This window comes from Oncorhynchus gorbuscha, linkage group LG18 (genome assembly GCF_021184085.1).
Source record: "Oncorhynchus gorbuscha isolate QuinsamMale2020 ecotype Even-year linkage group LG18, OgorEven_v1.0, whole genome shotgun sequence".
Taxonomy (NCBI): Eukaryota; Metazoa; Chordata; class Actinopteri; order Salmoniformes; family Salmonidae; genus Oncorhynchus; species Oncorhynchus gorbuscha.
In genome coordinates, this window is record NC_060190.1 from 74,811,871 (window position 1) to 74,838,639 (window position 26,769).

At 41.7% G+C, this 26,769-nt stretch overlaps 1 protein-coding gene across 2 annotated transcripts in view; it reads left to right on the forward strand.

Moving 5' to 3' along the window:
* Positions 1–1,348: 1,348 nt before the first annotated feature.
* Positions 1,349–26,769, forward strand: part of LOC124003808 (glutaminase kidney isoform, mitochondrial-like) — a 47,701-nt gene continuing 22,280 nt past the window's right edge. The window contains exons 1-7 of one of the 2 annotated variants that reach the window (XM_046312396.1): positions 1,349–1,743; positions 1,932–2,031; positions 7,951–8,072; positions 16,027–16,156; positions 23,700–23,779; positions 25,224–25,387; positions 25,558–25,616. In XM_046312396.1, coding sequence (XP_046168352.1) covers positions 1,532–1,743; positions 1,932–2,031; positions 7,951–8,072; positions 16,027–16,156; positions 23,700–23,779; positions 25,224–25,387; positions 25,558–25,616 — 867 coding nt within the window. In that variant the 5' untranslated portion in view covers positions 1,349–1,531. The remainder of the gene's footprint in view (positions 1,744–1,931; positions 2,032–7,950; positions 8,073–16,026; positions 16,157–23,699; positions 23,780–25,223; positions 25,388–25,557; positions 25,617–26,769) is intronic. The other variant, XM_046312397.1, reaches the window with a different exon arrangement.

Genomic DNA, 26,769 nt, shown 5'->3' on the forward strand with positions numbered 1-26,769 from the left:
GTTGTATTCAGCATTTCACTGTAAGGTCTACTACACCTGTTGTATTCAGCATTTCACTGTAAGGTCTACTACACCTGTTGTATTCAGCATTTCACTGTAAGGTCTACTACACCTGTTGTATTCAGCATTTCACTGTAAGGTCTACTACACCTGTTGTATTCAGCATTTCACTGTAAGGTCTACTACACCTGTTGTATTCAGCATTTCACTGTAAGGTCTACTACACCTGTTGTATTCAGCATTTCACTGTGAGGTCTACTACACCTGTTGTATTCAGCATTTCACTGTAAGGTCTACTACACCTGTTGTATTCAGCATTTCACTGTAAGGTCTACTACACCTGTTGTATTCAGTATTTCACTGTAAGGTCTACTACACCTGTTGTATTCAGCATTTCACTGTAAGGTCTACTACACCTGTTGTATTCAGCATTTCACTGTAAGGTCTACTACACCTGTTGTATTCAGCATTTCACTTAAGGTCTACTACACCTGTTGTATTCAGCATTTCACTGTAAGGTCTACTACACCTGTTGTATTCAGCATTTCACTGTAAGGTCGACTACACCTGTTGTATTCAGCATTTCACTGTAAGGTCTACTACACCTGTTGTATTCAGCATTTCACTGTAAGGTCTACTACACCTGTTGTAATTCAGCATTTCACTGTAAGGTCTACTACACCTGTTGTATTCAGCATTTCACTGTAAGGTCTACTACACCTGTTGTATTCAGCATTTCACTGTAAGGTCTACTACACCTGTTGTATTCAGCATTTCACTGTAAGGTCTACTACACCTGTTGTATTCAGCATTTCACTGTAAGGTCTACTACACCTGTTGTATTCAGCATTTCACTGTAAGGTCTACTACACCTGTTGTATTCAGCATTTCACTGTAAGGTCTACTACACCTGTTGTATTCGGGCATGTGACTAATAACATTTGATTTGAATAACCCTCATATTCAATAAGGCTGTTCTTATTGAAAGAACTGATGTCCATTATATGAACACAAATAATAAAATGAGACCAATTCATGATTTTGAAAGATTGTTTTGTTATATTCATCATTTAATAATTGCACAGAACATGTATCTGTATACTCCTCGCCAGCCTATGTCATGACTTCTCCCTACATACCTCACTTGAGTTGCTCGAAGTATTTCAAAACATAGTCTACAGGTTGCAGCCAGCCCTTGAGTATTTGAATACGTTGTATCTTTGGCGCCAGACCTTGTGTTAATCATCTCCTAGAATGTCCTTGGTTGTAATTTCTCATTGGTCACTGTGCTGACCAATGCCCGACCTGACAATACTCAGACGTCGTCGCCAGAGCTCGCTGCTTGTGCTCTCACCGCGACAAGTTTAGAACGTGACAACAGGATTTGATCTGTATAACTGTTGTGGATTTGCCCAAAAGCGGAACTATCAGACTGCGGAGAAATAGTGGAAAGTAACGAAAATAACGAGAAGGTTTCCCGAAGGCAGTTATTCTCCTAGTCTGCTCTTATTTGTGTATAAAGTTGTAAACCATGCATTGTTTAAAAATATTACGGGTGACCAACGCAGCAGCTGTTCAAGCCTTTGTGACAGACGCCACTAAAAAAGTTATCAAAAAGTGTTTTGATAACTGTTTATTACCGGGTTGTCATCGTACCGTTAAAATTCACTGTTTCAACACAAGTTCAACAGATCAGCACCGTATTGGAACAACCTCAGATATGGACCACGTGCTTCCCAAACTGTGAGTTTGTGTTACTATATTGGTCCAATTCAATGATGTGTGTGTGTGTGTGTGTGACATGCAATTATATCTCTAAAACAACGCTTTTCTCCTTTTTTTCATCAATCATCCATTAGTCTATAAATATGATTTGAATACGTTTTAGCGTGTGTCTGTGTTGTGAAAACTGTCCTCTTATGTTGCTGTAGGAGCAGTGATGTAAAGGGTCTGTTCTCAGGAGTTGAAGATATGCTTTTCTACACCATCACAGAGGGTCAGGAACAAGTCCCCGTCTCACACTTTATCTCTGTGAGTGCACACATCAGTTAACCTGTACAAGAATGGAGATTCAATTATAAACTAAATAGATTACTCTGTAGCCTAATATATATATCCTTTCTCACACAACCCACCTTGACAACAAACTCTCTCTCAGTTTAGCACAAATCCATTTCAAGACAGCACAATTAGTTTGAGTCATTTCAATTTTTAAAATTAATTATCTGTATGTTATTGCATTTTCTAAATACTATTAGTAACTCCAACAAAGGATATATTCAACTATTGCAAGAAACAGTGGGAAACAGCAGGGTGAATACTTTACAGAGGTGTATGGTGGAACAGTATTTAATTATGTTATTGTAATGACATAATCTCCATACCTCCAGGCCCGATGGAGGACTGGAAGGAATGTGTCTGGTGAAGATCACATCAGTCAAAAGATTACCCTGGATAGTTACTACAGAGACTAGATTACCCTATATAGTTACTACAGAGACTAGATTACCCTATATAGTTACTACAGAGACTATATAGTTACTACAGAGACTAGATTACCCTATATAGTTACTACAGAGACTATATTACCCTATATAGTTTCTACAGAGACTAGATTACTCTATATAGTTACTACAGAGACTAGATTACCCTATATAGTTACTACAGAGACTATATAGTTTCTACAGAGACTAGATTACTCTATATAGTTACTACAGAGACTATATTACCCTATATAGTTACTACAGAGACTAGATTACTCTATATAGTTACTACAGAGACTAGATTACCCTATATAGTTTCTACAGAGACTATATGACCCTATATAGTTTCTACAGAGACTAGATTACTCTATATAGTTACTACAGAGACTAGATTACTCTATATGGTTACTACAGAGACTATATTACCCTATATAGTTACTACAGAGACTAGATTGTTATTACAGAGACTAGATTACCCTATATAGTTACTACAGAGACTAGATTACCCTGTACAGTTACTACAGAGACTAGATTACCCTATACAGTTACTACAGAGACTATATTACCCTATATATTTACTACAGAGACTATATAGTTACGACAGAGACTAGATTACCCTGTATAGTTACTACAGAGACTATATAGTTACTACAGAGACTATATAGACAGAGACTAGATAGTTACTACAGAGACTAGATTACCCTGTATATTTACTACAGAGACTATATAGTTACGACAGAGACTAGATTACCATGTATAGTTACTACAGAGACTAGATTACCCTGTATAGTTACTACAGAGACTAGATAGTTACGACAGAGACTAGATTACCCTGTATAGTTACTACACAGATTACCCTATATAGTTACTACAGAGACTATATTACCCTATATAGTTACTACAGAGACTAGATTACCCTATATAGTTACTACAGAGACTAGATTACCCTATATAGTTACTACAGAGACTATATTACCCTATATAGTTACTACAGAGACTAGATTACCCTATATAGTTACTACAGAGACTAGATTACCCTGTACAGTTACTACAGAGACTAGATTACCCTATATCGTTACTACAGAGACTATATTACCCTATATAGTTACTACAGAGACTAGATTGTTACTACAGAGACTAGATTACCCTATATAGTTACTACAGAGACTAGATTACCCTGTACAGTTACTACAGAGACTAGATTACCCCGTACAGTTACTACAGAGACTATATTACCCTATATAGTTACTACAGAGACTAGATTGTTACTACAGAGACTAGATTACCCTATATAGTTACTACAGAGACTAGATTACCCTATATAGATACTACAGAGACTAGATAGTTACGACAGAGACTAGATAGTTACTACAGAGACTAGATTACCCTGCATAGTTACTACAGAGACTATATAGTTACGACAGAGACTAGATTACCCTGTATAGTTACTACAGAGACTATATAGTTACTACAGAGACTAGATAGTTACGACAGAGACTAGATTACCCTGTATATTTACTACAGAGACTAGATAGTTACGACAGAGACTAGATTACCCTGTATAGTTACTACAGAGATTACCCTATATAGTTACTACAGATACTATATTACCCTGTATAGTTACTACAGAGACTATATTACCCTATATAGTTACTACAGAGACTAGAAAGTTACTACAGAGACTATATTACCCTATATAGTTACTGCAGAGACTATATTACCCTATATAGTTACTACAGAGACTAGAAAGTTACTACAGAGACTACATAGTTACTACAGAGACTATATTACCCTATATAGTTACTACAGAGACTATATTACCCTATATAGTTACTACAGAGACTAGAAAGTTACTACAGAGACTACATAGTTACTACAGAGACTACATAGTTACTACAGAGACTATATTACCCTATATAGTTACTACAGAGACTAGATTACCCTATATAGTTACTACAGAGACTAGATTACCCTATATAGTTACTACAGAGACTATATTACCCTATATAGTTACTACAGAGACTAGATTACCCTATATAGTTACTACAGAGACTATATTACCCTGTATAGTTACTACAGAGACTATATAGTTACTACAGAGACTATATTACCCTATATAGTTACTACAGAGACTAGATTACCCTGTACAGTTACTACAGAGACTAGATAGTTACTACAGAGACTATATTACCCTATATAGTTACTACAGAGACTAGATTACCCTGTACAGTTACTACAGAGACTAGATAGTTACTACAGAGACTAGATAGTTACTACAGAGACTATATAGTTACTACAGAGACTAGATTACCCTGTATATTTACTACAGAGACTAGATTACCCTGTATATTTACTACAGAGACTAGATTACCCTGCATAGTTACTACAGAGACTAGATTACCCTATATAGTTACTACAGAGACTAGATATTTACTACAGAAATTACTCTATATAGTTACTACAGAGACTAGATTACTCTGTATAGTTACTACAGAGATGATATAGTTACTACATAGACTATAGAGTTACTACAGAGACTATATAGTTACTACAGAGACTATATAGTTACTACAGAGACTAGATAGTTACTACAGAGACTAGATAGTTACTACAGAGACTAGATAGTTACTACAGAGACTAGATAGTTAATACAGAGACTAAATAGTTACTACAGAGACTAGATTACCCTGCATAGTTACTACAGAGACTAGAATACTCTATATAGTTACTACATAGACTAGATTACTCTATATAGTTACTACAGAGACTAGATTACCCTGTATATTTACTACAGAGACTAGATTACCCTGCATAGTTACTACAGAGACTAGATTACCCTATATAGTTACTACAGAGACTAGATAGTTACTACAGAGATTACTCTATATAGTTACTACAGAGACTAGATTACTCTATATTGTTACTGTTTTCTTCCGTTGAAGGAGAGTCGGACCAAAATGCAGAGTGGCTAGTACGATACATCTTTAATGAAGAAAAACACGAACAATACAAAAACAACAAACGGAATGTGAAAACCTATACAGCCTATCTGGTGACAACTAACACAGAGACAGGAACAATCACCCACGAAACACTCAAAGAATATGGCTGCCTAAATATGGTTCCCAATCAGAGACAACGATAATCACCTGACTCTGATTGAGAACTGCCTCAGGCAGCCATAGACTATGCTAGACACCCCACAAAACCCCAAGACAAAAACGCACCACAAAAACCCACGTCACACCCTGGCCTGACCAAATAAATGAAGAAAAACATACTATACTTCGACCAGAGCGTGACATATATATTTACTACAGAGATTACACTATATAGTTACTATAGAGACTATATTACCCTACATAGTTACTACAGAGACCATATTACCCTGTATAGTTACTACAGAGACTGTATTACCCTACATAGTTACTACAGAGACTGTATTACCCTATATAGTGACTACAGAGATTACCCTATATAGTTACTACAGAGATTACTCTAGATAGTTACTACAGAGACTGTATTACCCTATATAGTGACTACAGAGATTACCCTATATAGTTACTACAGAGACTAGATTACCCTGTACAGTTACTACAGAGACTAGATTACCCTATATAGTTACTACAGAGACTAGATTACCCTGTACAGTTACTACAGAGACTAGATTACCCTATATCATTACTACAGAGACTAGATTGTTACTACAGAGACTAGATAGTTACTACAGAGACTATATAGTTACTACAGAGACTATATAGTTACTACAGAGACTACATAGTTACTACAGGGACTAGATAGTTACTACAGAGACTAGATAGTTACTACAGAGACTATATAGTTACTACAGAGACTAGATAGTTACTACAGAGACTATATAGTTACTACAGAGACTAGATTACCCTGCATAGTTACTACAGAGACTAGATAGTTACTACAGAGACTAGATTACCCTGTATAGTTACTACAGAGACTATATAGTTACTACAGAGACAACATAGTTACTACAGAGACTAGATAGTTACTACAGAGACTAGATAGTTACTACAGAGACTAGATAGTTACTACAGAGACTATATAGTTACTACAGAGACTAGATAGTTACTACAGAGACTATATAGTTACTACAGAGACTAGATTACCCTGCATAGTTACTACAGAGACTAGATAGTTACTACAGAGACTAGATTACCCTGTATAGTTACTACAGAGACTATATAGTTACTACAGAGACAACATAGTTACTACAGAGACTAGATAGTTACTACAGAGACTAGATAGTTACTACAGAGACTAGATAGTTACTACAGAGACTATATATTTACTACAGAGACTAGATAGTTACTACAGAGACGACATAGTTACTACAGAGACTAGATAGTTACTACAGAGACTATATATTTACTACAGAGACTAGATAGTTACTACAGAGACTAGATAGTTACTACAGAGACTAGATAGTTACTACAGAGACTAGATAGTTACTACAGAGACTATATAGTTACTACAGAGACTATATAGTTACTACAGAGGCGACATAGTTACTACAGAGACTAGATAGTTACTACAGAGACTATATATTTACTACAGAGACTAGATAGTTACTACAGAGACTAGATAGTTACTACAGAGACTAGATAGTTACTACAGAGACTAGATAGTTACTACAGAGACTAGATTACCCTGTATAGTTACTACAGAGACTAGATAGTTACTACAGAGACTAGATTACCCTGTATAGTTACTACAGATACTATATTACCCTGTATAGTTACTACAGAGACTAGATAGTTGCTACAGAGACTAGATAGTTACTACAGAGACTAGATTACCCTATATAGTTACTACAGATACTATATTACCCTGTATAGTTACTACAGAGACTATATTACCCTATATAGTTACTACAGAGACTAGAAAGTTACTACAGAGACTATATTACCCTATATAGTTACTACAGAGACTATATTACCCTATATAGTTACTACAGAGACTAGAAAGTTACTACAGAGACTACATAGTTACTACAGAGACTATATTACCCTATATAGTTACTACAGAGACTATATTACCCTATATAGTTACTACAGAGACTAGATAGTTACTACAGAGACTATATAGTTACTACAGAGATTATATAGTTACTACAGAGACTATATAGTTACTACAGAGACTATATAGTTACTACAGAGAGGCTCATCTCTGTCAGTGGGGTACAAGATGAGTTAAAGTTAGTTCCTGTGACATTAGTTCACATCCAAGTGTCTCTCATAACAGTATTAATAACTTGGCGTGGCTGTTTTATTTCCAGTACATTTTTTTGTTTTGCCGATGCCATAATATCCCATAATGCCTTTCTCCCTAATCGAACCCTATCTATGTTATTTATCATCAAATTTGATTTTACTGTAAAAGTGTTTGCGATTTTAAATGCGCTTTAAATAAAGTTTGATTTTGATTTGATCAGGCCCTGAAGAAGACTGGTCTTAATTCGTCAGACCCCCGACTGAAGGACTGTATGGACAAGCTGCAACGCTCCGTAACGGAATCCTTTCATGACGTCATGATGGACCGGGAACTCTTCCACAAGTGAGTCGTCTATCTTGTCGGCTAGTTGGATCTAGCCGCTCCCAAATCTCTCCATACCCCTACCCCTTAACCCCAAGGTATATTGCGTAGCATTGTTGAAGCTTCCATATTGCTTACATCTACAGGTCTGCAAAATCAAAAGGTTTTGGGTCAAATGGGAGGGGGAAGGGAGCGATTTGGGCCCTGCTTCTAGAGCCACTCCCTCTCTTCCTCTCTCCACATCTCGAAACCCCTCTCTAACCCTTTCTACTAAGGCTGGGGATTGCCAGATATTATCATGATACTTAAAGGTATACTTTAGGATTTAGGCTTAAATTTATTTTATTTTATTTTATTTAACCTTTGTTAGTTAAATAATGAGGCCCTTTATCTGCTTCCCCAGAGTCTGATGATCTCATGAATACCGTTTTTATGTCTCTGCGTGAGGTTGAAGGAAGTTGCTAACTAGCGCTAGCGCAATTGCTAACTAGAGTTAGCATAATGACGGGAAGTCTATATGGTATCTGCTATGCTAGCAAATCCCCATAGACTTGGAGTCATTGCGCTAACACTGGTTAGCATTAGCTCGCGAAACAACATCTAACTTCCTTCATACTTGACACATAAACATGATATCCATGAGGTAATCTGACTGAGGAAGTAGATAAAGGTCCTCTTTGCCAAAATCCTGAAGTATTCCTTAAATTCTTGTGATTCGAAATCAAAATGTATTTGTCACTCTTGCCAAGTAATATAATAATAATATATGCCATTTAATCAAAATACAGTCATTTGCATACATTCACGTATGGGTGGTCCCGGGGATCGAACCCACTTGCCAAGTACAACAGGTTTACTTTACAACTTTACTGTGAAATGCTTACTTACAAGCCCTTTCCCAACAAAGCAGAGTTCAAATGTAAAGGAAATTCGCAAACAAAATGAGAAAATACCAAAAATAATAATAGTAACAAATAGATTGCTCACTGCTCTTGGTGCATTCGTAAAGTAATCAAATCAAAACATCTAATTTTATTTGTCACATACACATGGTTAGCAGATGTTAATGTGAGTGTAGCGAAATGCTTGTGCTTCTAGTTCCGACAATGCAGTAATAACCAACAAGTAATCTAACTAACAATTCCAAAACTACTGTCTTATACACAGTGTAAGGGGATAAAGAATATGTACATAAGGATATATGAATGAGTGATGGTACAGAGCAGCATAGGCAAGATACAGTAGATGTTATTGAGTACAGTATATACATATGAGATGAGTATGTAAACAAAGTGGCATAGTTAAAGTGGCTAGTGATACATGTATTACATAAGGATGCAGTCGATGATATAGAGTACAGTATATACGTATGCATATGAGATGAATAATGTAGGGTAAGTAACATTATATAAGGTAGCATTGTTTAAAGTGGCTAGTGATATATTTACATAATTTCCCATCAATTCCCATTACTAAAGTGGCTGGAGTTGAGTCAGTGTCAGTGTCAGTGTGTTGGCAGCAGCCACTCAATGTTAGTGGTGGCTGGTTAACAGTCTGATGGCCTTGAGATAGAAGCTGTTTTTCAGTCTCTCGGTCCCAGCTTTGATGCATCTGTACTGACCTCGCCTTCTGGATGATAGCGGGGTGAACAGGCAGTGGCTCGGGTGGTTGATGTCCTTGATGATCTTTATGGCCTTCCTGTAACATCGGGTGGTGTAGGTGTCCTGGAGGACAGGTAGTTTGCCCCCGGTGATGCGTTGTGCAGACCTCACTACCCTCTGGAGAGCCTTACGGTTATGGACAGAGCAGTTGCCGTACCAGGCGGTGATACAGCCCTACAGGATGCTCTCAACTGTGCATCTGTAAAAGTTTGTGAGTGCTTTTGGTGACAAGACAAATTACTTCAGCCTCCTGAGGTTGAAGAGGCGCTGCTGCGCCTTCTTCACGATACTGTCTGTGTGAGTGGACCAATTCAGTTTGTCTGTGATGTGTATGCCGAGGAACTTAAAACTTGCTACCCTCTCCACTACTGTTCCATCGATGTGGATAGGGGGGTGTACCCTCTGCTGTTTCCTGAAGTCCACAATCATCTCCTTAGTTTTGTTGACGTTGAGTGTGAGGTTATATTCCTGACACCACAACTCCGAGGGCCCTCACCTCCTCCCTGTAGGCCTTCTCGTCGTTGTTGGTAATCAAGCCTACCACTGTTGTGTTGTCCGCAAACATGATGATTGAGTTGGAGGCGTGCGTGGCCACGCAGTCGTGGGTGAACAGGGAGTACAGGAGAGGGCTCAGAACGCACCCTTGTGGGGCCCCAGTGTTGAGGATCAGCGGGGAGGAGATGCTGTTGCCTACCCTCACCACCTGGGGGCGGCCCGTCAGGAAGTCCAGTACCCAGTTGCACAGAGCGGGGTCGAGACCCAGGGTCTCGAGCTTGATGACGAGCTTGGAGGGTACTATGGTGTTGAATGCCGAGCTGTAGTCGATGAACAGCATTCTCACATAGGTATTCCTCTTGTCCAGATGGGTTAGGGCAGTGTGCAGTGTGGTTGAGATTGCATCGTCTGTGGACCTATTTGGGCGGTAAGCAAATTGGAGTGGGTCTAGGGTGCTAGGTAGGGTGGAGGTGATATGGTCCTTGACTAGTCTCTCAAAGCACTTCATGATGACGGAAGTGAGTGCTACGGGGCGGTAGTCGTTTAGCTCAGTTACCTTAGCTTTCTTGGGAACAGGAACAATGGTGGCCCTCTTGAAGCATGTGGGAACAGCAGACTGGTATAGGGATTGATTGAATATGTCCGTAAACTGGGGATGCCGTCTGGGCCTGCAGCCTTGCGAGGGTTAACACGTTTAAATGTCTTAATATATAATAATAATAATATATGCCATTTAGCAGACGCTTTTATCCAAAGCGACTTACAGTCATGTGTGCATACATTCTACGTAGGGGTGGTCCCCGGGATCGAACCCACTACCCTGGCGTTACAAGCGCCATGCTCTACCAACTGAGCTACAGAAGGACCTTACTCATCTCGGCTGCAGTGAAGGAGAGACCGCATGTTTTCGTTGCAGGCCGTGTCAGTGGCACTGTATTGTCCTCAAAGCGGGCAAAAAAGTTATTTAGTCTGCCTGGGAGCAAGACATCCTGGTCCGTGACTGGGCTGGATTTCTTCCCCTTGACCTTTTCCACATCTTGTTACATTACAGCCTTATTCTAAAATGTATTACATAAAAACATGCCCTCTTCAATCTACACACAATACCCCATAATGACAAAGTGAAAACAGGTTTTTAGAATTTATTGCAAATTTATTACAAATAAAAAACAGAAATACCTTATTGACATAAATATTCAGTCCCTTTGCTATGAGACTTGAAATTGAGCTCAGATGCATCCTGTTTCCATTGATCATCCTTGAGATGTTTCTACAACTTGATTGGAGTCCACCTGTGTTAAATTCAATTGATTGGACATGATTTGGAAAGGCACACACCTGTCTATATAAGGTCCAACAGTTGACAGTGCATGTCACAACAAGAACTAAGCCATGAGAACGAAGGAATTGTCTGTAGAGCTCCGAGACAGGATTGTGTCGAGGCACAGATCTAGGGAAGGGTACCCAAATATTTCTGCAGCATTGAAGGTCCCCAAGAACACAGTGGCCTCCATCATTCTTAAATGGAAGATGTTTGGAACCACCAAGACTCTTCCAAGAGCTGGCCGCCCGGCCAAACTGAGCAATCGGGGGAGAAGTGCCTTGGTCAGGGAGGTGACCCAGAACCCGATGGTCACTCTGACAGAGCTCCAGAGTTCATGTGTGGTGATGGGAGAACCTTCCAGATGGACAGAAGCCAGACAGAAGCCACTCCTCAGTAAAAGGCACATGACAGCCCGCTTGAAGTTTGACAAGAGGCACCAAGATGTGGGAAAAGTGAAGAGGTGTGAATACATTACATTACATTTACATTTAAGTCATTTAGCAGACGCTCTTTGTAACGAAGTTCGTCTGTTGTTTGAAGAGAGTCAGACCGAAATGCAGCGTGTAGGTTACTCATGACTTTTAATGAAGATAATGCGGTACATGAAATAACTGAAGAAGAAAACAACTAACGAGTGAAACTAATTACAGCCTATCTGGTGACTAACACAGAGACAGGTACAATCACCCACGAAATACAACGCGCACTCAGGCTACCTCAATACGGTTCCCAATCCAGACAACGAGAATCAGCTGACTCTTAGGAATCGCCTCAGGCAGCCAAGCCTAACTAGACACACCCCTAATAATACACACTCCCAATTAATACAAACCCCAATACGAAATACAACATATAAACCCATGTCACACCCTGGTCTACCCAAACATATAACAAAAACACAAGATACACTGACCAAGGCGTGACACTCTTATCCAGAGCGATTTACAAATTGGTGCATTCACCTTATACTTTCTGAATGCACTGTATGTATATGTAGTAATGTATGTATGTGTATATGTATGTGTAGTAATGTATGTATGCGTGTAAGTCTGTAATGTCCATGTTAATGTTTTTAAAGGTATGTCAATTGTAAGGTCTTTTCTGCTGCAGGGAAATGAGAGAGAACATTTGTTCTGATCAGTCATGGAAATAAAAGTACTGAAAACACGTTGGCGATTTAAAAAGAAGATGGTGAACAAACTATAGGATGGTTTTTAAGATTGTTTTTTAATTTTGCGATACTTAATGTCAAAGTATCGATATAATATCGTACAAAATAATATTGTGATATGTAACTTTATATTTATTATGTTTATTATATTTATATATCTACCCCCTCTACCCCTCTCCACCCCTCTCCACCTCTCTCTACCCCTCTCTACCTCTCTCCACCCCTCTCCACCTCTCTCTACCCCTCTCTACCTCTCTCCACCTCTCTCTACCCCTCTCTACCCCTCTCCACCTCTCTCTACGACTCTCTACCCCTCTCCACCTCTCTCTACACCTCGCCACCCCTCTCTACCCCTCGCCACCCCTCTCCATCTCTCTCTACCCCTCTCTACCTCTCTCCACCCTCTCTACCCCTCTCTACCCCTCTCCACCTCTCTCTACCCCTCTCTACCCCGCTCCACCTCTCTCTAACCCTCTCTACCCCTCTCCACCTCTCTACACCTCGCCACCCCTCTACCCCCTCGCCACCCCTCTCCCTCTCCACCTCTCTCTACCCCTCTCTACCCCTCTATACCTCTCCACCCCTCTCCACCCCTCTCTACCCCTCTTCACCCCTCTCCACCTCTCTCTACCCCTCTCCACCCCTCTCTACCCCTCTCTACCCCTCTCCACCCCTCTCTACCCTTCTCCACCTCTCTACCCCTCTATACCTCTCCACCCCTCTCCAACCCTCTCTACCCCTCTCTACCCCTCTCCACCCCTCTACCCCTCTTCACCTCTCTCCACCCCTCTCTACCCCTCTCTACCCCTCTCCACCTCTCCACCTCTCTCTACCCCTCTCCACCTCTCCACCTCTCTCTACCCCTCTACACCTCTCCACCCCTCTCTACCCCTCTCCACCTCTCTCTACCCCTCTCCACCTCTCTCTACCCCTCTACACCTCTCCACCCCTCTCTACCCCTCTCCACCCCTCTACCCCTCTCCACCTCTCTCTACCCCTCTCCACCTCACTCTACCCCTCTACACCTCTCTCTACCCCTCCACCTCACTCTACCCCTCTCCACCTCTCTCTACCCCTCTCTACCCCTCTCCACAACTCTCTGCACCTCTCTACCCCTCTCTACCTCTCACTAGCTCTCTACACCTCTCTGCATCTCTCTACCCCTCTCTGCCTCTCTAACACACTGTCATGACATTTTCGTCTCCTCTTACTGCAAAGTGCCATGGTAGAGACAGGCTATAAATACCCTGACCCCTTCAGCATTCCACATGATTAATCCAGGGTCTGTTGTAGGCCTACATTATACTGTATTTCTCTCTGTCACACACACACGTGCACGCGCACGCACACACACACACACACACACACACACACACACACACACACACACACACACACACACACACACACACACACACACACACACACACACACACACACACACACACACACACACACACACAGACAGACAGACAGACAGACAGACAGACAGACAGACAGACAGACAGACAGACAGACAGACAGACAGACAGACAGACAGACAGACAGACAGACAGACAGACAGACAGACAGACAGACAGACAGACAGACAGACAGACAGACAGACAGACAGACAGACAGACAGACAGACAGACAGACAGACAGACAGACAGACAGACAGACAGACAGACAGACAGCTCCTCTCTCTCTCTCTGTCATTTAATCTTCAAGACAAAGTCATGTTTAAGAGTTAGCTAGAGACAACAGCATGTGTGCTCTCACTCGGTGCGCTCGTCTACGTATTGTCTGCATGTATTTGTGTGAGGGCAGTGGGTGGGTAGTCTTGTTGTGGGCTACAGGGCAGGCAACGACTCGGATTGATAGATGCCAGCTGGCTTGGACCTTGGGGCCACACATACACACGCATGCCCACACATACACACAGCCAAAATGAGGGACGTTCAGTCTTTATCATGCCACACCATGACTCTGATTTATAACTCTGGAGTCAGGAGTTAGTGTATGGTTACTTATTAACTTACTTAGTTGATTATAATTAGAATTGTGTACTGTCGCTTTAAGAAACTGCTATGAGTTCTTTGAAAAGATACTGTAATCTTTCCCGATGATTCCTTTGAGGCAGCACTGAGTGACACTTCCTGAAGGACCGTTATTCCACCTCTGCTACCGTTGTTTTTTTTGGTTTCCTCATCTTGATAAAGTCGTTTGAATTGCTGTGGAATTCAGCTGAGCCATGTGAACGTTATTGTCTGCGACACACACAGCTAATTATGTATCCATGTATCCTATTAAACGGCCGATCAATGCCTTATTATGTCCTACAACCCAACCCATCTCTCTGCTCACAACAAAGACATATGATAGGCCTTTTAACTTTTCACAAACCTTTATTTATGAATAACCTACTGTGTAGAATACTCAGCTAGCACATTTGGCTCCTTGGAAGTTGAGGGAAAGTACGTTTTTGGTTTCCGACTGGTTCTGGGAACGAAAACATACGTTTCCGGTAAAACTGAAAGTTTTGTAAACGTCCTGAGAATGGAAGTGAACATTTTGTCTGGTCTGGGAACGTAGATTTTTAGGTTACCAGGGAGGTTCTGAGAACGTTTTACAATGAGTTTTGTTGACGCTGAGAACAGAATGCATGTTCTTAAATAACATTCTTAGAACTTTCAATGAGTTTTGTTGACGCTGAGAACAGAATGCATGTTCTTAAATAACATTCTTAGAACTTTCAATGAGTTTTGTTGACGCTGAGAACAGAATGCATGTTCTTAAATAACATTCTTAGAACTTTCTTTGAACGTTACCAATGTTTCCTTGTGTGGTTTTTATGGAACGTTTTCTTAATGTTATGAGAACATTATTGTACTAGAACCAAGAGGAATGAAGTACTGAAATTCCCACCAAATTCCCAGGAACATATGTTTCTCATAACGTTATGTGCTAGCTGTGTATCCTGCACATTTTCCAGAATGTTGTGGGAAGATTGTATGCAAAATAACCACAGGACAACCACACACTAATAAACATATGGTTCTCAGAACGTTATGTGCTAGCTGGGAGTAGACCCTTTAAAATGTACACTATGAGAAGCACTGGTTTCTGAACCGACAATAATTTACTCTGAATGAGAATCCTTTCATAGTTATTAACTCCAATTCATTGCCATAGTTGAAACACTCTCCTTAATGGGAAACGACAGTTGAGTCGAACGCTGTGTAATTCAGAATCCATGTTCTAGGGCTCTGGTTCAATGACAAAAGGTTATTCATTTCCTTATTTCAGTTCTAATTAAAATGCTGTTGTTGTAACGATCCTCAGGTGTGTTGGTGGGAACATAGTGCTTCTGATTCAGGCCTTCAGAAAGAAGTTCATCATCCCTGAGTTTGATGCCTTTGTAACAAAGATAGATCAAATCTACGACACCGTCCAGAAAAACCATGACGGACATGTAAGTATATCTGTTTACCGTGTACAGTAGTATCTGTTTACCATGTACAGTAGTTTAACGTGTACAGTAGTATCTGTCTACCGTGTACAGTAGTTTAACGTGTACAGTAGTATCTGTTTACCGTGTACAGTAGTTTAACGTGTGCAGTAGTATCTATCTAACGTGTACAGTAGTTTAACGTGTACAGTAGTTTAACGTGTACAGTAGTTTAACGTGTACAGTAGTTTACGGTGTACAGTAAGTAGTTTAACGTGTACAGTAGTTTAACATGTACAGTAGTATCTGTTTACCGTGTGCAGTAGTATCTATCTAACGTGTACAGTAGTTTAACGTGTACAGTAGTTTACCGTGTACAGTAGTTTAACGTGTACAGTAGTATCTGTTTACCGTGTGCAGTAGTTTAACGTGTATAGTAGTATCTGTTTACCGTGTACAGTAGTTTAACGTGTACAGTAGTTTAACGTGTACAGTAGTTTAATGTGTACAGTAGTATCTGTTTACCGTGTACAGTAGTATCTGTTTACCATGTACAGTAATTTAACGTGTACAGTAGTTTCTGTTTTCCGTGTGCAGTAGTTTAACGTGTACAGTAGTATCTGTTTACCATGTACAGTAGTATCTGTTTACCGTGTACAGTAGTATCTGTTTAATGTGTACAGTAGTAGCTGTTTAATGTTTACAGTAGTATCTGTTTACCGTGTACAGTAGTATCTGTTTAATGTGTACAGTAGTATCTGTTTACCGTGTACAGTAGTATCTGTTTAATGTGTACAGTAGTATCTGTTTACCGTGTACAGTAGTTTAACATGTACAGTAGTATCTGTTTAATGTGTACAGTAGTATCTGTTTAATGTGTACAGTAGTTTACCGTGTACAGTAGTATCTGTTTAATGTGTACAGTAGTAGCTGTTTAATGTGTACAGTAGTATCTGTTTAATGTGTACAGTAGTTTACCGTGTACAGTAGTATCTGTTTAATGTGTACAGTAGTATCTGTTTAATGTGTACAGTAGTATCTGTTTACCGTGTACAGTAGTTTACCGTGTACAGTGGTTTACCGTGTACAGTAGTATCTGTTTACCGTGTACAGTAGTTTACGGTGTACAGTAGTTTAACGTGTACAGTAGTTTAACATGTACAGTAGTATCTGTTTACCGTGTGCAGTAGTATCTGTTTACCGTGTACAGTAGTTTACCGTGTACAGTAGTATCTGTTTTACGTGTACAGTAGTATCTGTTTAACATGTACAGTAGTATCTGTTTACCGTGTGCAGTAGTATCTGTTTACCGTGTACATTAGTATCTGTTTAACATTTACATTTACATTTAAGTCATTTAGCAGACGCTCTTATCCAGAGCGACTTACAAATTGGTGCATTCACCTTATGACATCCAGTGGAACAGTCACTTTACAATAGTGCATCTAAATCTTAAAGGGGGGGGGGGGGAGAGGGAATACTTATCCTATCCTAGGTATTCCTTAACATGTACAGTAGTATCTGTTTAATGTGTACAGTAGTATCTGTTTACCATGTGCGGTAGTATCTGTTTACCGTGTACAGTAGTTTACCGTGTACAGTAGTATCTGTTTACCGTGTGCAGTAATATCTGTTTAACATGTACAGTAGTATCTGCTTACCGTGTGCAGTAGTATCTATCTAACGTGTACAGTAGTATCTGCTTACCGTGTACAGTAGTATCTGTTTACCGTGTACAGTAGTTTACCGTGTACAGTAGTTTAACGTGTACAGTAGTTTAACGTGTACAGTAGTTTAACGTGTACAGTAGTTTAACGTGTACAGTAGTATCTGTTTAATGTGTACAGTAGTATCTGTTTAATGTGTACAGTAGTATCTGTTTAATGTGTACAGTAGTATCTGTTTACCATTTACAGTAGTATCTGTTTACCATTTACAGTAGTATCTGTTTACCATTTACAGTAGTATCTGTTTACCGTGTACAGTAGTATCTGTTTACCGTGTACAGTAGTATCTGTTTACCATTTACAGTAGTATCTGTTTACCGTGTACAGTAGTATCTGTTTACCGTGTACAGTAGTATCTGTTTAATGTGTACAGTAGTATCTGTTTACCGTGTACAGTAGTATCTGTTTAACATGTACAGTAGTTTACCGTGTACAGTAGTATCTGTTTAACATGTACAGTAGTTTAACATGTACAGTAGTATCTGTTTAACGTGTACAGTAGTTTAACATGTACAGTAGTATCTGTTTAAAGTGTACAGTAGTTTAACATGTACAGTAGTATCTGTTTAACGTGTACAGTAGTTTAAAATGTACAGTAGTATCTGTTTAACGTGTACAGTAGTTTAACATGTACAGTAGTATCTGTTTAACGTGTACAGTAGTTTAACATGTACAGTAGTATCTGTTTACCGTGTACAGTAGTTTAACGTGTACAGTAGTTTAACATGTACAGTAGTATCTGTTTACCGTGTACAGTAGTATCTGTTTACCATGTACAGTAGTATCTATCTAACGTGTACAGTAGTATCTGTTTAACGTATACAGTATTGGCTTCATGACCTCCTTCTGATTTAATGAGATTGCTGCAGGGAAGGGTATGTGTCATGATTAACAGATCAGGTTGCGATTCTGGTAATGTACATGAACTTATGTCCATTTGTTCTCCCGATCTGGGATACCTCACCATCAAACGCCTAACTGCATTACCTCCTGAGATCATTTTCTTAGGTTATTGTCACCAACATATACAGTTGAAGTCGGAAGTTTAATACATCTTAGATGTATGTTTAAATACATTTAAACTCAGTTTTTCACAATTCCTGACATTTCATCCTAGTAAAAATTCACTGTTTTAGGTCAGTTAGGATCACCAAGAGTTTTGGAGAGAAAAGAAAGAAGGGATACTGGTCTTATTTTAAGAATGTGAAATGTCAGAATAATAGTAGAGAGTGATTTATTGTGATTTATTTCAGCTTTTATTTTATTTCATCACATTCCCAGTGGGTCAGAAGTTTACATACACTCAATCAGTATTTGGTAGCATTTAACTTGGGTCAAACTTTCAGGTAGCCTTCCACAAGCTTCCCACAATAAGTTGGGTGAATTGTGGCCCATTCCTCCTGACAGAGCTGGTGTAACTGAGTCAGGTTTGTTGGCCTCCTTTCTTTCACACGCTTTTTCAGTTCTGCCCACAAATGTTCTATAGGATTGAGGTCAGGGCTTTGTGATGGCCACTTCAATACCTTGACTTTGTTGTCCTTAAGCCATTTTGCCACAACTTTGGAAGAATGCTTGTGGTCATTGTCCATTTGGAAAACCCATTTGCGACCAAGCTTTAACTTCCTGACTGATATCTTGAGATGTTGCTTCAATATATCCACATAATTTTACTTCCTTATGATGCCATCTATTTTGTGAAGTGCACCAGCCCCTCCTGCAGCAAAGCACACCCCCACAACATGATGCTGCCACCCCGTGCTTCACTGTTGGGATGGTGTTCTTCGGTTTGCAAGCATCCCCCTTTTTCCTTCAAACATAACGATGAAAATTATGGCCAAACAGTTCTATTTTTGTTTCATCAGACCAGATGACATTTCTCAAAAAAGTACCATCTTTGTCCCCATGTGCAGTTGCAAACCGTAGTCTGTCTTTTTTATGGCGGTTTTAGAACAGAGTCTTCTTCCTTGCTGAGCGACCTTTCAGGTTATGTCGACATAGGACTTGTTAGATACTTCTGTACCTGTTTCTTCCAGCATCTTCACAAAGTCCTTTGCTGTTGTTCTGGGATTGATTTGCACTTTTCGCACCAAAGTACGTTCATCTTTAGGAGACAGAACGCGTCTCCTTCCTGAGCGGTATGACGGCTGTGTGGTCCCATGGTGTTTTTCTTGCGTACTATTATTTGTACAGATAAATGTGGTACCTTCAGGCATTTGGAAATTGCTCCCAAGGATGAGCCAGACTTGTGGAGGTCTAAAAAAAAATCTGATGTCTTGGCTGATTTCTTTTGATTTTCCCATGATGTCAAGCAAAGAGGCACTGCATTTGAAGGTATGCCTTGAAATACATCCACAGGTACACCTCCAAATGACTCAAATTAGGAAGCTTCAGAAGCTTCTAAAGCCATGACATAATTTTCTGGAATTTTCCAAGCTGTTAAAAAGGCACAATCAACTTAGTGTATGTAAACTTCTGACCCACTGGAATTATGATACAGTGAATTATAAGTGAAATAATCTGTCTGTAAACAATTGTTGGAACAATTACTTGTGTCATGCACAAAGTAGATGTCCTAACCGACTTGACACAACTACAGTTTGTTAACAAGACATTTGGAGAGTGGTTGAAAAACGAGTTGTAATAAGTTCAACCGAAGTGTATGCAAACTTCCATCAACTGTATATTTCCCCCCGAGCTGACACCACGACAACTCTCAATGAGCTACACTGGACTTTGTGGAAACCACATATCCTGATGCCGCACTTATTCTAATTTAATTTTACCTTTATTTTACTAGGCAAGTCAGTTAAGAACAAATTCTTATTTTCAATGACGGCCTAGGAACAGTGGGTTAACTGCCTGTTAAGGGGCAGAACGACAGATTTGTACCTTGTCAGCTCGGGGATTCGAACTTGCAACCTTTCGTTTACTAGTCCAACGCTCTAACCACTAGGCTACCCTGCCGCCCCATCTACTGTATGCCACCCCCGGAAATCTGAGAGTCAAACAACACATCTCCTGTGCTACACACTTGACCATTGTTACTCTCCCTTCGGGGATGGCTACAGTGCTCTCCCCCGCCCTATCTCTGGCAAATTAGATTACGCCTCCATGCTGCTCCTCCCCGCCTATAGGCAGAAACTTAAACTAGAAGCACCTGTGGTAAGGACTGTCCAACGTTGGTCTGACCAATTGGAATCTATGCTTCAAGACTGTTTTATTCACGCGGACTGGGAAATGTTCCCGGTTGCATCAGTATACACTAACTCAGTGATTCAGGGTTTATCAGGAAGTGGATAGAGGATGTTGTTCCTACTGTGATGATTAGAACTTGTCCAAACCAGAAAACCGTGAATAGATGGAAGCATTCTAGCAAAACTGAAAGCGTGAACCACATAATTTAACCACGGCAAGGTGACTGGAAACATGGACGTGTACAAACAGACCAGCTACGACCTCCGTAAGGCAATCAAAGAGACAAAACAACAGTACAGGGACAAAGTGGAGTTGCAATTCGACGGCTCAGACACAAGAAGCATGTGGCAGGGACTCCAGACAATCACAAATCATAAAGGGAAAGCCACATCGTGGACACTGACTCCTCATTGCCAGACAAGCTGAACACCTTTTTCATCCGATTCGAGGAAAACAACACAGAGCCGCCGACGTGGGCTCCCGTCGCTCACGAGGGCTGTGTGCTCCCGACCTTCTTGGCCGACGTGATTAAGTCATTCAAGCGTGTTAACCCTTGCAAGGCTGCTGGACTGGTTGGAGTGTTTACGGACATTCAATCTCTCACTATCCCAGTCTGTTGTCCCCACTTGCTTCAAGATGTCCTTCATTGTTCTTGTACCCAAGAAGGCGAAGGTAACTGAACTAAATGGACAGGGTTAAAAGCTTCACGTTCCTCGACCTGCACATCACTTAGGAACAGAAATGGTCCCTCCACACCGACAGTATGGTGAAGACAGCACAAGAGCGCCTCTTCAACCTCACGAGGCTGAATAAATTTGTCTTGGCCCCTAAGACACCATGAACTTCTAAAAATGCACCGTCGAGAGCATTCTGTCGGGCTGTATCACCGCCCCATATAGCAACTGCACCACCCTCAACCGCAGGGCTCTCCAGAGGGTGGTGCAGTCAGTCCAACGCATTACGTACTGACTGCCCTTCAGGACATCTACAACACCCATCATAGGAAAGCCAAGAAGATCATCAAAGATCTCAGCCACTCAAGCCACGGCCAGTTCACCCCACTACCATCTAGAAGGTGGAGACAGAGAGGCTGAAAAACAGCTTCTATCTCCAGCAGAGTATGTGAGCAGAGTGGAGCCAAAAGTGAAATGCATTCCATGTGACTACCCCATGAAGCTGGTTGAGAGAATGCACAGAGTGTGCAAAGCTGTCATCAAGGCAAAGGGTGGCTACTTTGAAGATTCTCAGGTCTAAAATATATTTAGATTTGTTTAACACTTTTTTGGTTACGGCATGATTCCATATGTGTTATTTCATAGTTTTGATGTCTTCACTGTTATTCTACAATGTAGAAAATAGTAAAAACCCTTGAATGAGTAGGTATGTCCAAACTTTTGACTGGTACTGTATAACCACTGCTGTACACACCATTTCCATTCATATACTGTCCATACTGTCTATTTACACCATATATATATATATATATATATATATATATATATATATATATATATACTGTATATGTATATACAGTGTATTCGGAAAGTATTCAGGCCCCTTAGCATTTTCATCTATTTTTTTACGTTACAGCCTTATTCTAAAATTGATTAAATCATTTTTTCCCCGTCATCAATCTGCACAGATTTTTTCAGGTCTCTACAGAGATGTTCGATCGGATTCAAGTCCGGGCTCTGGCGGGGCCACTCAAGGACATTCACAGACCTGTCCCAAAGCCACTCCTGTGTTGTCTAGGCTGTGTGCTTCGGGTCGTTGTCCTGATGGAAGGTGAACCTTCACCCCGGTCTGAGATCCCGAGCACTCTGGAGCAGGTTTTCATCAAGGATCTATCCATACTTTGCTCCGTTAATCTTTGTCTCGGTCCTGACTAGTCTCCCAGTCCCTTCCGCTGAGAAACATCCCAACAGCAAGATGCTGCCACCACCATGCTTCACCATAGAGGTGGTGCCAGGTTTCCTCCAGTCGTGACACTTGGCATTCAGGCCAAACAGTTCGATCTTAGTTTCAAAAGACCAAAGAATCTTGTTTCTCATGATCTGAGTCTTTAGGTGCCTTTTGGCAGACTCCAAGCGGGCTGTTATGTGCCTTTTACTGAAGAGTCGCTTGTGTCTGGCCACCGTACCATAAATGCCTGATTGGTGGAGTGCTGCATAGATGGTTGTCCTTCTGGAAGGTTCTCCCATCTCCACATAGGAACTCTAGAGCTCTGTCTGAGTGACCATTGGGGTCTACAATCAAGTTGTAGAAACAACTCAAGGATGATCAATGGAAATTTCGAGTCTCATAGCAAAGGATCTGAATACTTATGTAAATAAGGTATTTCTGTTATTTATTTTTTAAACATTTGCCATTATGGGGTATCGTGTTTAGATTGCTGAGGAAAATAAAATATTTAATCGAATAAGGATGTAGAATAAGGATGTAACAAAATGTGGAAAAATTCAAGCGGTCTGATACTTTTCCGAAGGCACTGTTTTTATTCCAGACTCTGACATTGTTAGTTCTGATATTTCTTTTTTTTTAAATGGGGGGGGCGGGGCTAACTGCATTTCTAGATATTACTGCACTGTGTTGGAGCTGGAAACATGCACCTGTTCTAATGGTCTGTCTGTACTTCCTGGTTACAGGTAGCAGTCTACATTCCCCACCTGGCCAAGTTCAGTCCTGATCTCTGGGGTGTGTCTCTGTGTACTGTGGATGGACAGAGGTATGTACAATAGTCCTGATCTCTGGGGTGTGTCTCTGTGTACTGTGGATGGACAGAGGTATGTACAATAGTCCTGATCTCTGGGGGTGTGTCTCTGTGTACTGTAGATGGACAGAGGATGTCTGGCAGGTTAAAAGTGATTTAAAAACATAACTGAATGTGAAATAGTTACTTATGCTGACAACTAGGCCTTCTCTCCCTTTCTTCTTTCTTCCCTGGTTTCTCTTCCTATCTCTTCCCCTGTTTTCCTCTCTCCTCCTGTCCTCTCTTTTTTTCCTGTCTTCCCCCCATCTTCTCCTTTCCCTTTCTTCCCCTGTCTCCTCCCTGTCTCCTCTCTGTCTCCTCCCTGTCTCCTCCCTGTCTCCTCTCTGTCTCCTCCCTGTCTCCTCCCTGTCTCCTCTCTGTCTCCTCCCTGTCTCCTCCCTGTCTCCTCTCGGTCTCCTCTCTGTCTCCTCCCTGTCTCCTCTCTGTCTCCTCTCTGTCTCCTCCCTGTCTCCTCCCTGTCTCCTCCCTGTCTCCTCTCTGTCTCCTCCCTGTCTCCTCTCTGTCTCCTCACTGTCTCCTCTCTGTCTCCTCCCTGTCTCCTCCCTGTCTCCTCTCTGTCTCCTCCCTGTCTCCTCCCTGTCTCCTCTCTGTCTCCTCCCTGTCTCCTCCCTGTCTCCTCCCTGTCTCCTCTCTGTCTCCTCCCTGTCTCCTCCCTGTCTCCCCCCTGTCTCCCCTCTGTCTCCTCCCTGTCTCCTCCCTGTCTCCTCTCTGTCTCCTCCCTGTCTCCTCTCTGTCTCCTCCCTGTCTCCTCTCTGTCTCCTCCCTGTCTCCTCCCTGTCTCCTATCTGTCTCCTCCCTGTCTCCTCTCTGTCTCCTCTCTGTCTCCTCCCCGTCTCCTCTCTGTCTCCTCCCTGTCTCCTCCCTGTCTCCTCTCTGTCTACTCCCTGTCTCCTCTCTGTCTCCTCCCTGTCTCCTCTCTGTCTCCTCCCTGTCTCCTCCCTGTCTCCTCTCTGTCTCCTCCCTGTCTCCTCCCTGTCTCCTCTCTGTCTCCTCCCTGTCTCCTCCCTGTCTCCTCCCTGTCTCCCCCCTCTCTGTCTCCTCCCTGTCTCTCCCTGTCTCCTCTCTGTCTCCTCCCTGTCTCCTCTATGTCTCCTCTCTGTCTCCTCCCTGTCTCCTCACTGTCTCCTCACTGTCTCCTCCCTGTCTCCTCCCTGTCTCCTCTCTGTCTCCTCCCTGTCTCCTCCCTGTCTCCTCTCTGTCTCCTCCCTGTCTCCTCCCTGTCTCCTCTCTGTCTCCTCCCTGTCTCCTCCCTGTCTCCTCCCTGTCTCCTCTCTGTCTCCTCCCTGTCTCCTCTCTGTCTCCTCCCTGTCTCCTCCCTGTCTCCTCTCTGTCTCCGCCCTGTCTCCTCCCTGTCTCCTCCCTGTCTCCTCTCTGTCTCCTCCCTGTCTCCTGCCTCCAGACACTCAGTAGGAGAAAGCAAGCAGCCCTTCTGTCTCCAGTCGTGTGTGAAACCTCTGGAGTATGCTGTGGCCATCCACGAGGCTGGGACAGAGAAGGTACACCGCTATGTGGGGATGGAGCCCAGCGGACTCAAGTTCAACAAGCTCTACCTGGATGAGGAAGGTGGGTAAAGGGGAACCCTTGCTATATTGTAGGTGTGTTAGTTAGTTTGGCGGAAGAATACGATTTGATTTCAGTAGAAGTTAAGGCCACGTGAGTTCAAAGTGACAAGATAGTTCTTAACACAGGAGACTGTGGTAAATCTGTTTTAACCCTGATACTTGTGTGCCTAGACAAACCCCACAACCCCATGGTGAATGCTGGAGCCATTGTCATCAGCTCTCTTATCAAGGTAACTAGACAGACGGCCTACAGACCACACGTATACAGGGTATGAGTACATCCTGCCTGACTGAATCTTCCCCTATAAAACATCCCACCCTCAATGATGTGTCAACGATATACGTCACTGTCAGTACGTTTCTGAATCCACGTGGCTGAAACCCTACTGACGCTTCAGTGGTTTCTGAATCCACGTGGCTGAAACCCCTACTGATGGTTCAGTGGTTTCTGAATCCACGTGGCTGAAACCCTACTGACGCTTCAGTGGTTTCTGAATCCACATGGCTGAAAACCCTACTGACGCTTCAGTGGTTTCTGAATCCACGTGGCTGAAAACCCTACTGACGCTTCAGTGGTTTCTGAATCCACGTGGCTGAAACCCTACTGACGCTTCAGTGGTTTCTGAATCCACGTGGTTGAAACCAGTTCAATGTTTGACATGTAAAACAAATACAAACACAGAACTAAGATCCAGGTTGCCTGCCAACCTTGGACCCAACACTGACCTAATTTGGCTTTGTCCCTGACACATGCTTGTCTGCTCGTCGTCTTTTCTATTGGTCCCATTGTGTAACGTTCAAGCTCAGTCAAACAGTATTTGAACCCGGGTATATCTGGCATGGCTGTAGATAGTAGTCACATAGTACAATAGTGTAGTCAGTAGTGTAGTCAGTAGTGTAGTCTGTAGTGTAGTCAGTAGTGTAGTCAGTAGTGCCACTAGTAGTGTAGTCAGTAGTGTAGTCAGTAGTGTAGTCTGTAGTGTCATCAGCAGGGTAGTCAGTAGGGTAGTCAGTAGTGTAGTCAGTAGGGTAGTCAGTAGTGTAGTCAGTAGTGTCATCAGCAGGGTAGTCAGTAGTGTAGTCAGTAGTGTCTTCAACAGGGTAGTCAGTAGTGTAGTCAGTAGTGTCATCAGCAGGGTAGTCAGTAGGGTAGTCAGTAGTGTAGTCAGTAGTGTCTTCAACAGGGTAGTCAGTAGTGTAGTCAGTAGTGTCATCAGCAGGGTAGTCAGTAGTGTAGTCAGTAGTGTAGTCAGTAGGGTAGTCAGTAGTGTAGTCAGTAGTGTAGTCAGTAGTGTGTCAGTAGTGTAGTCAGCAGGGTAGTCAGTAGTGTCATCAGCAAGGTAGTCAGTAGTGTAGTCAGTAGTGTAGTCAGTAGGGTAGTCA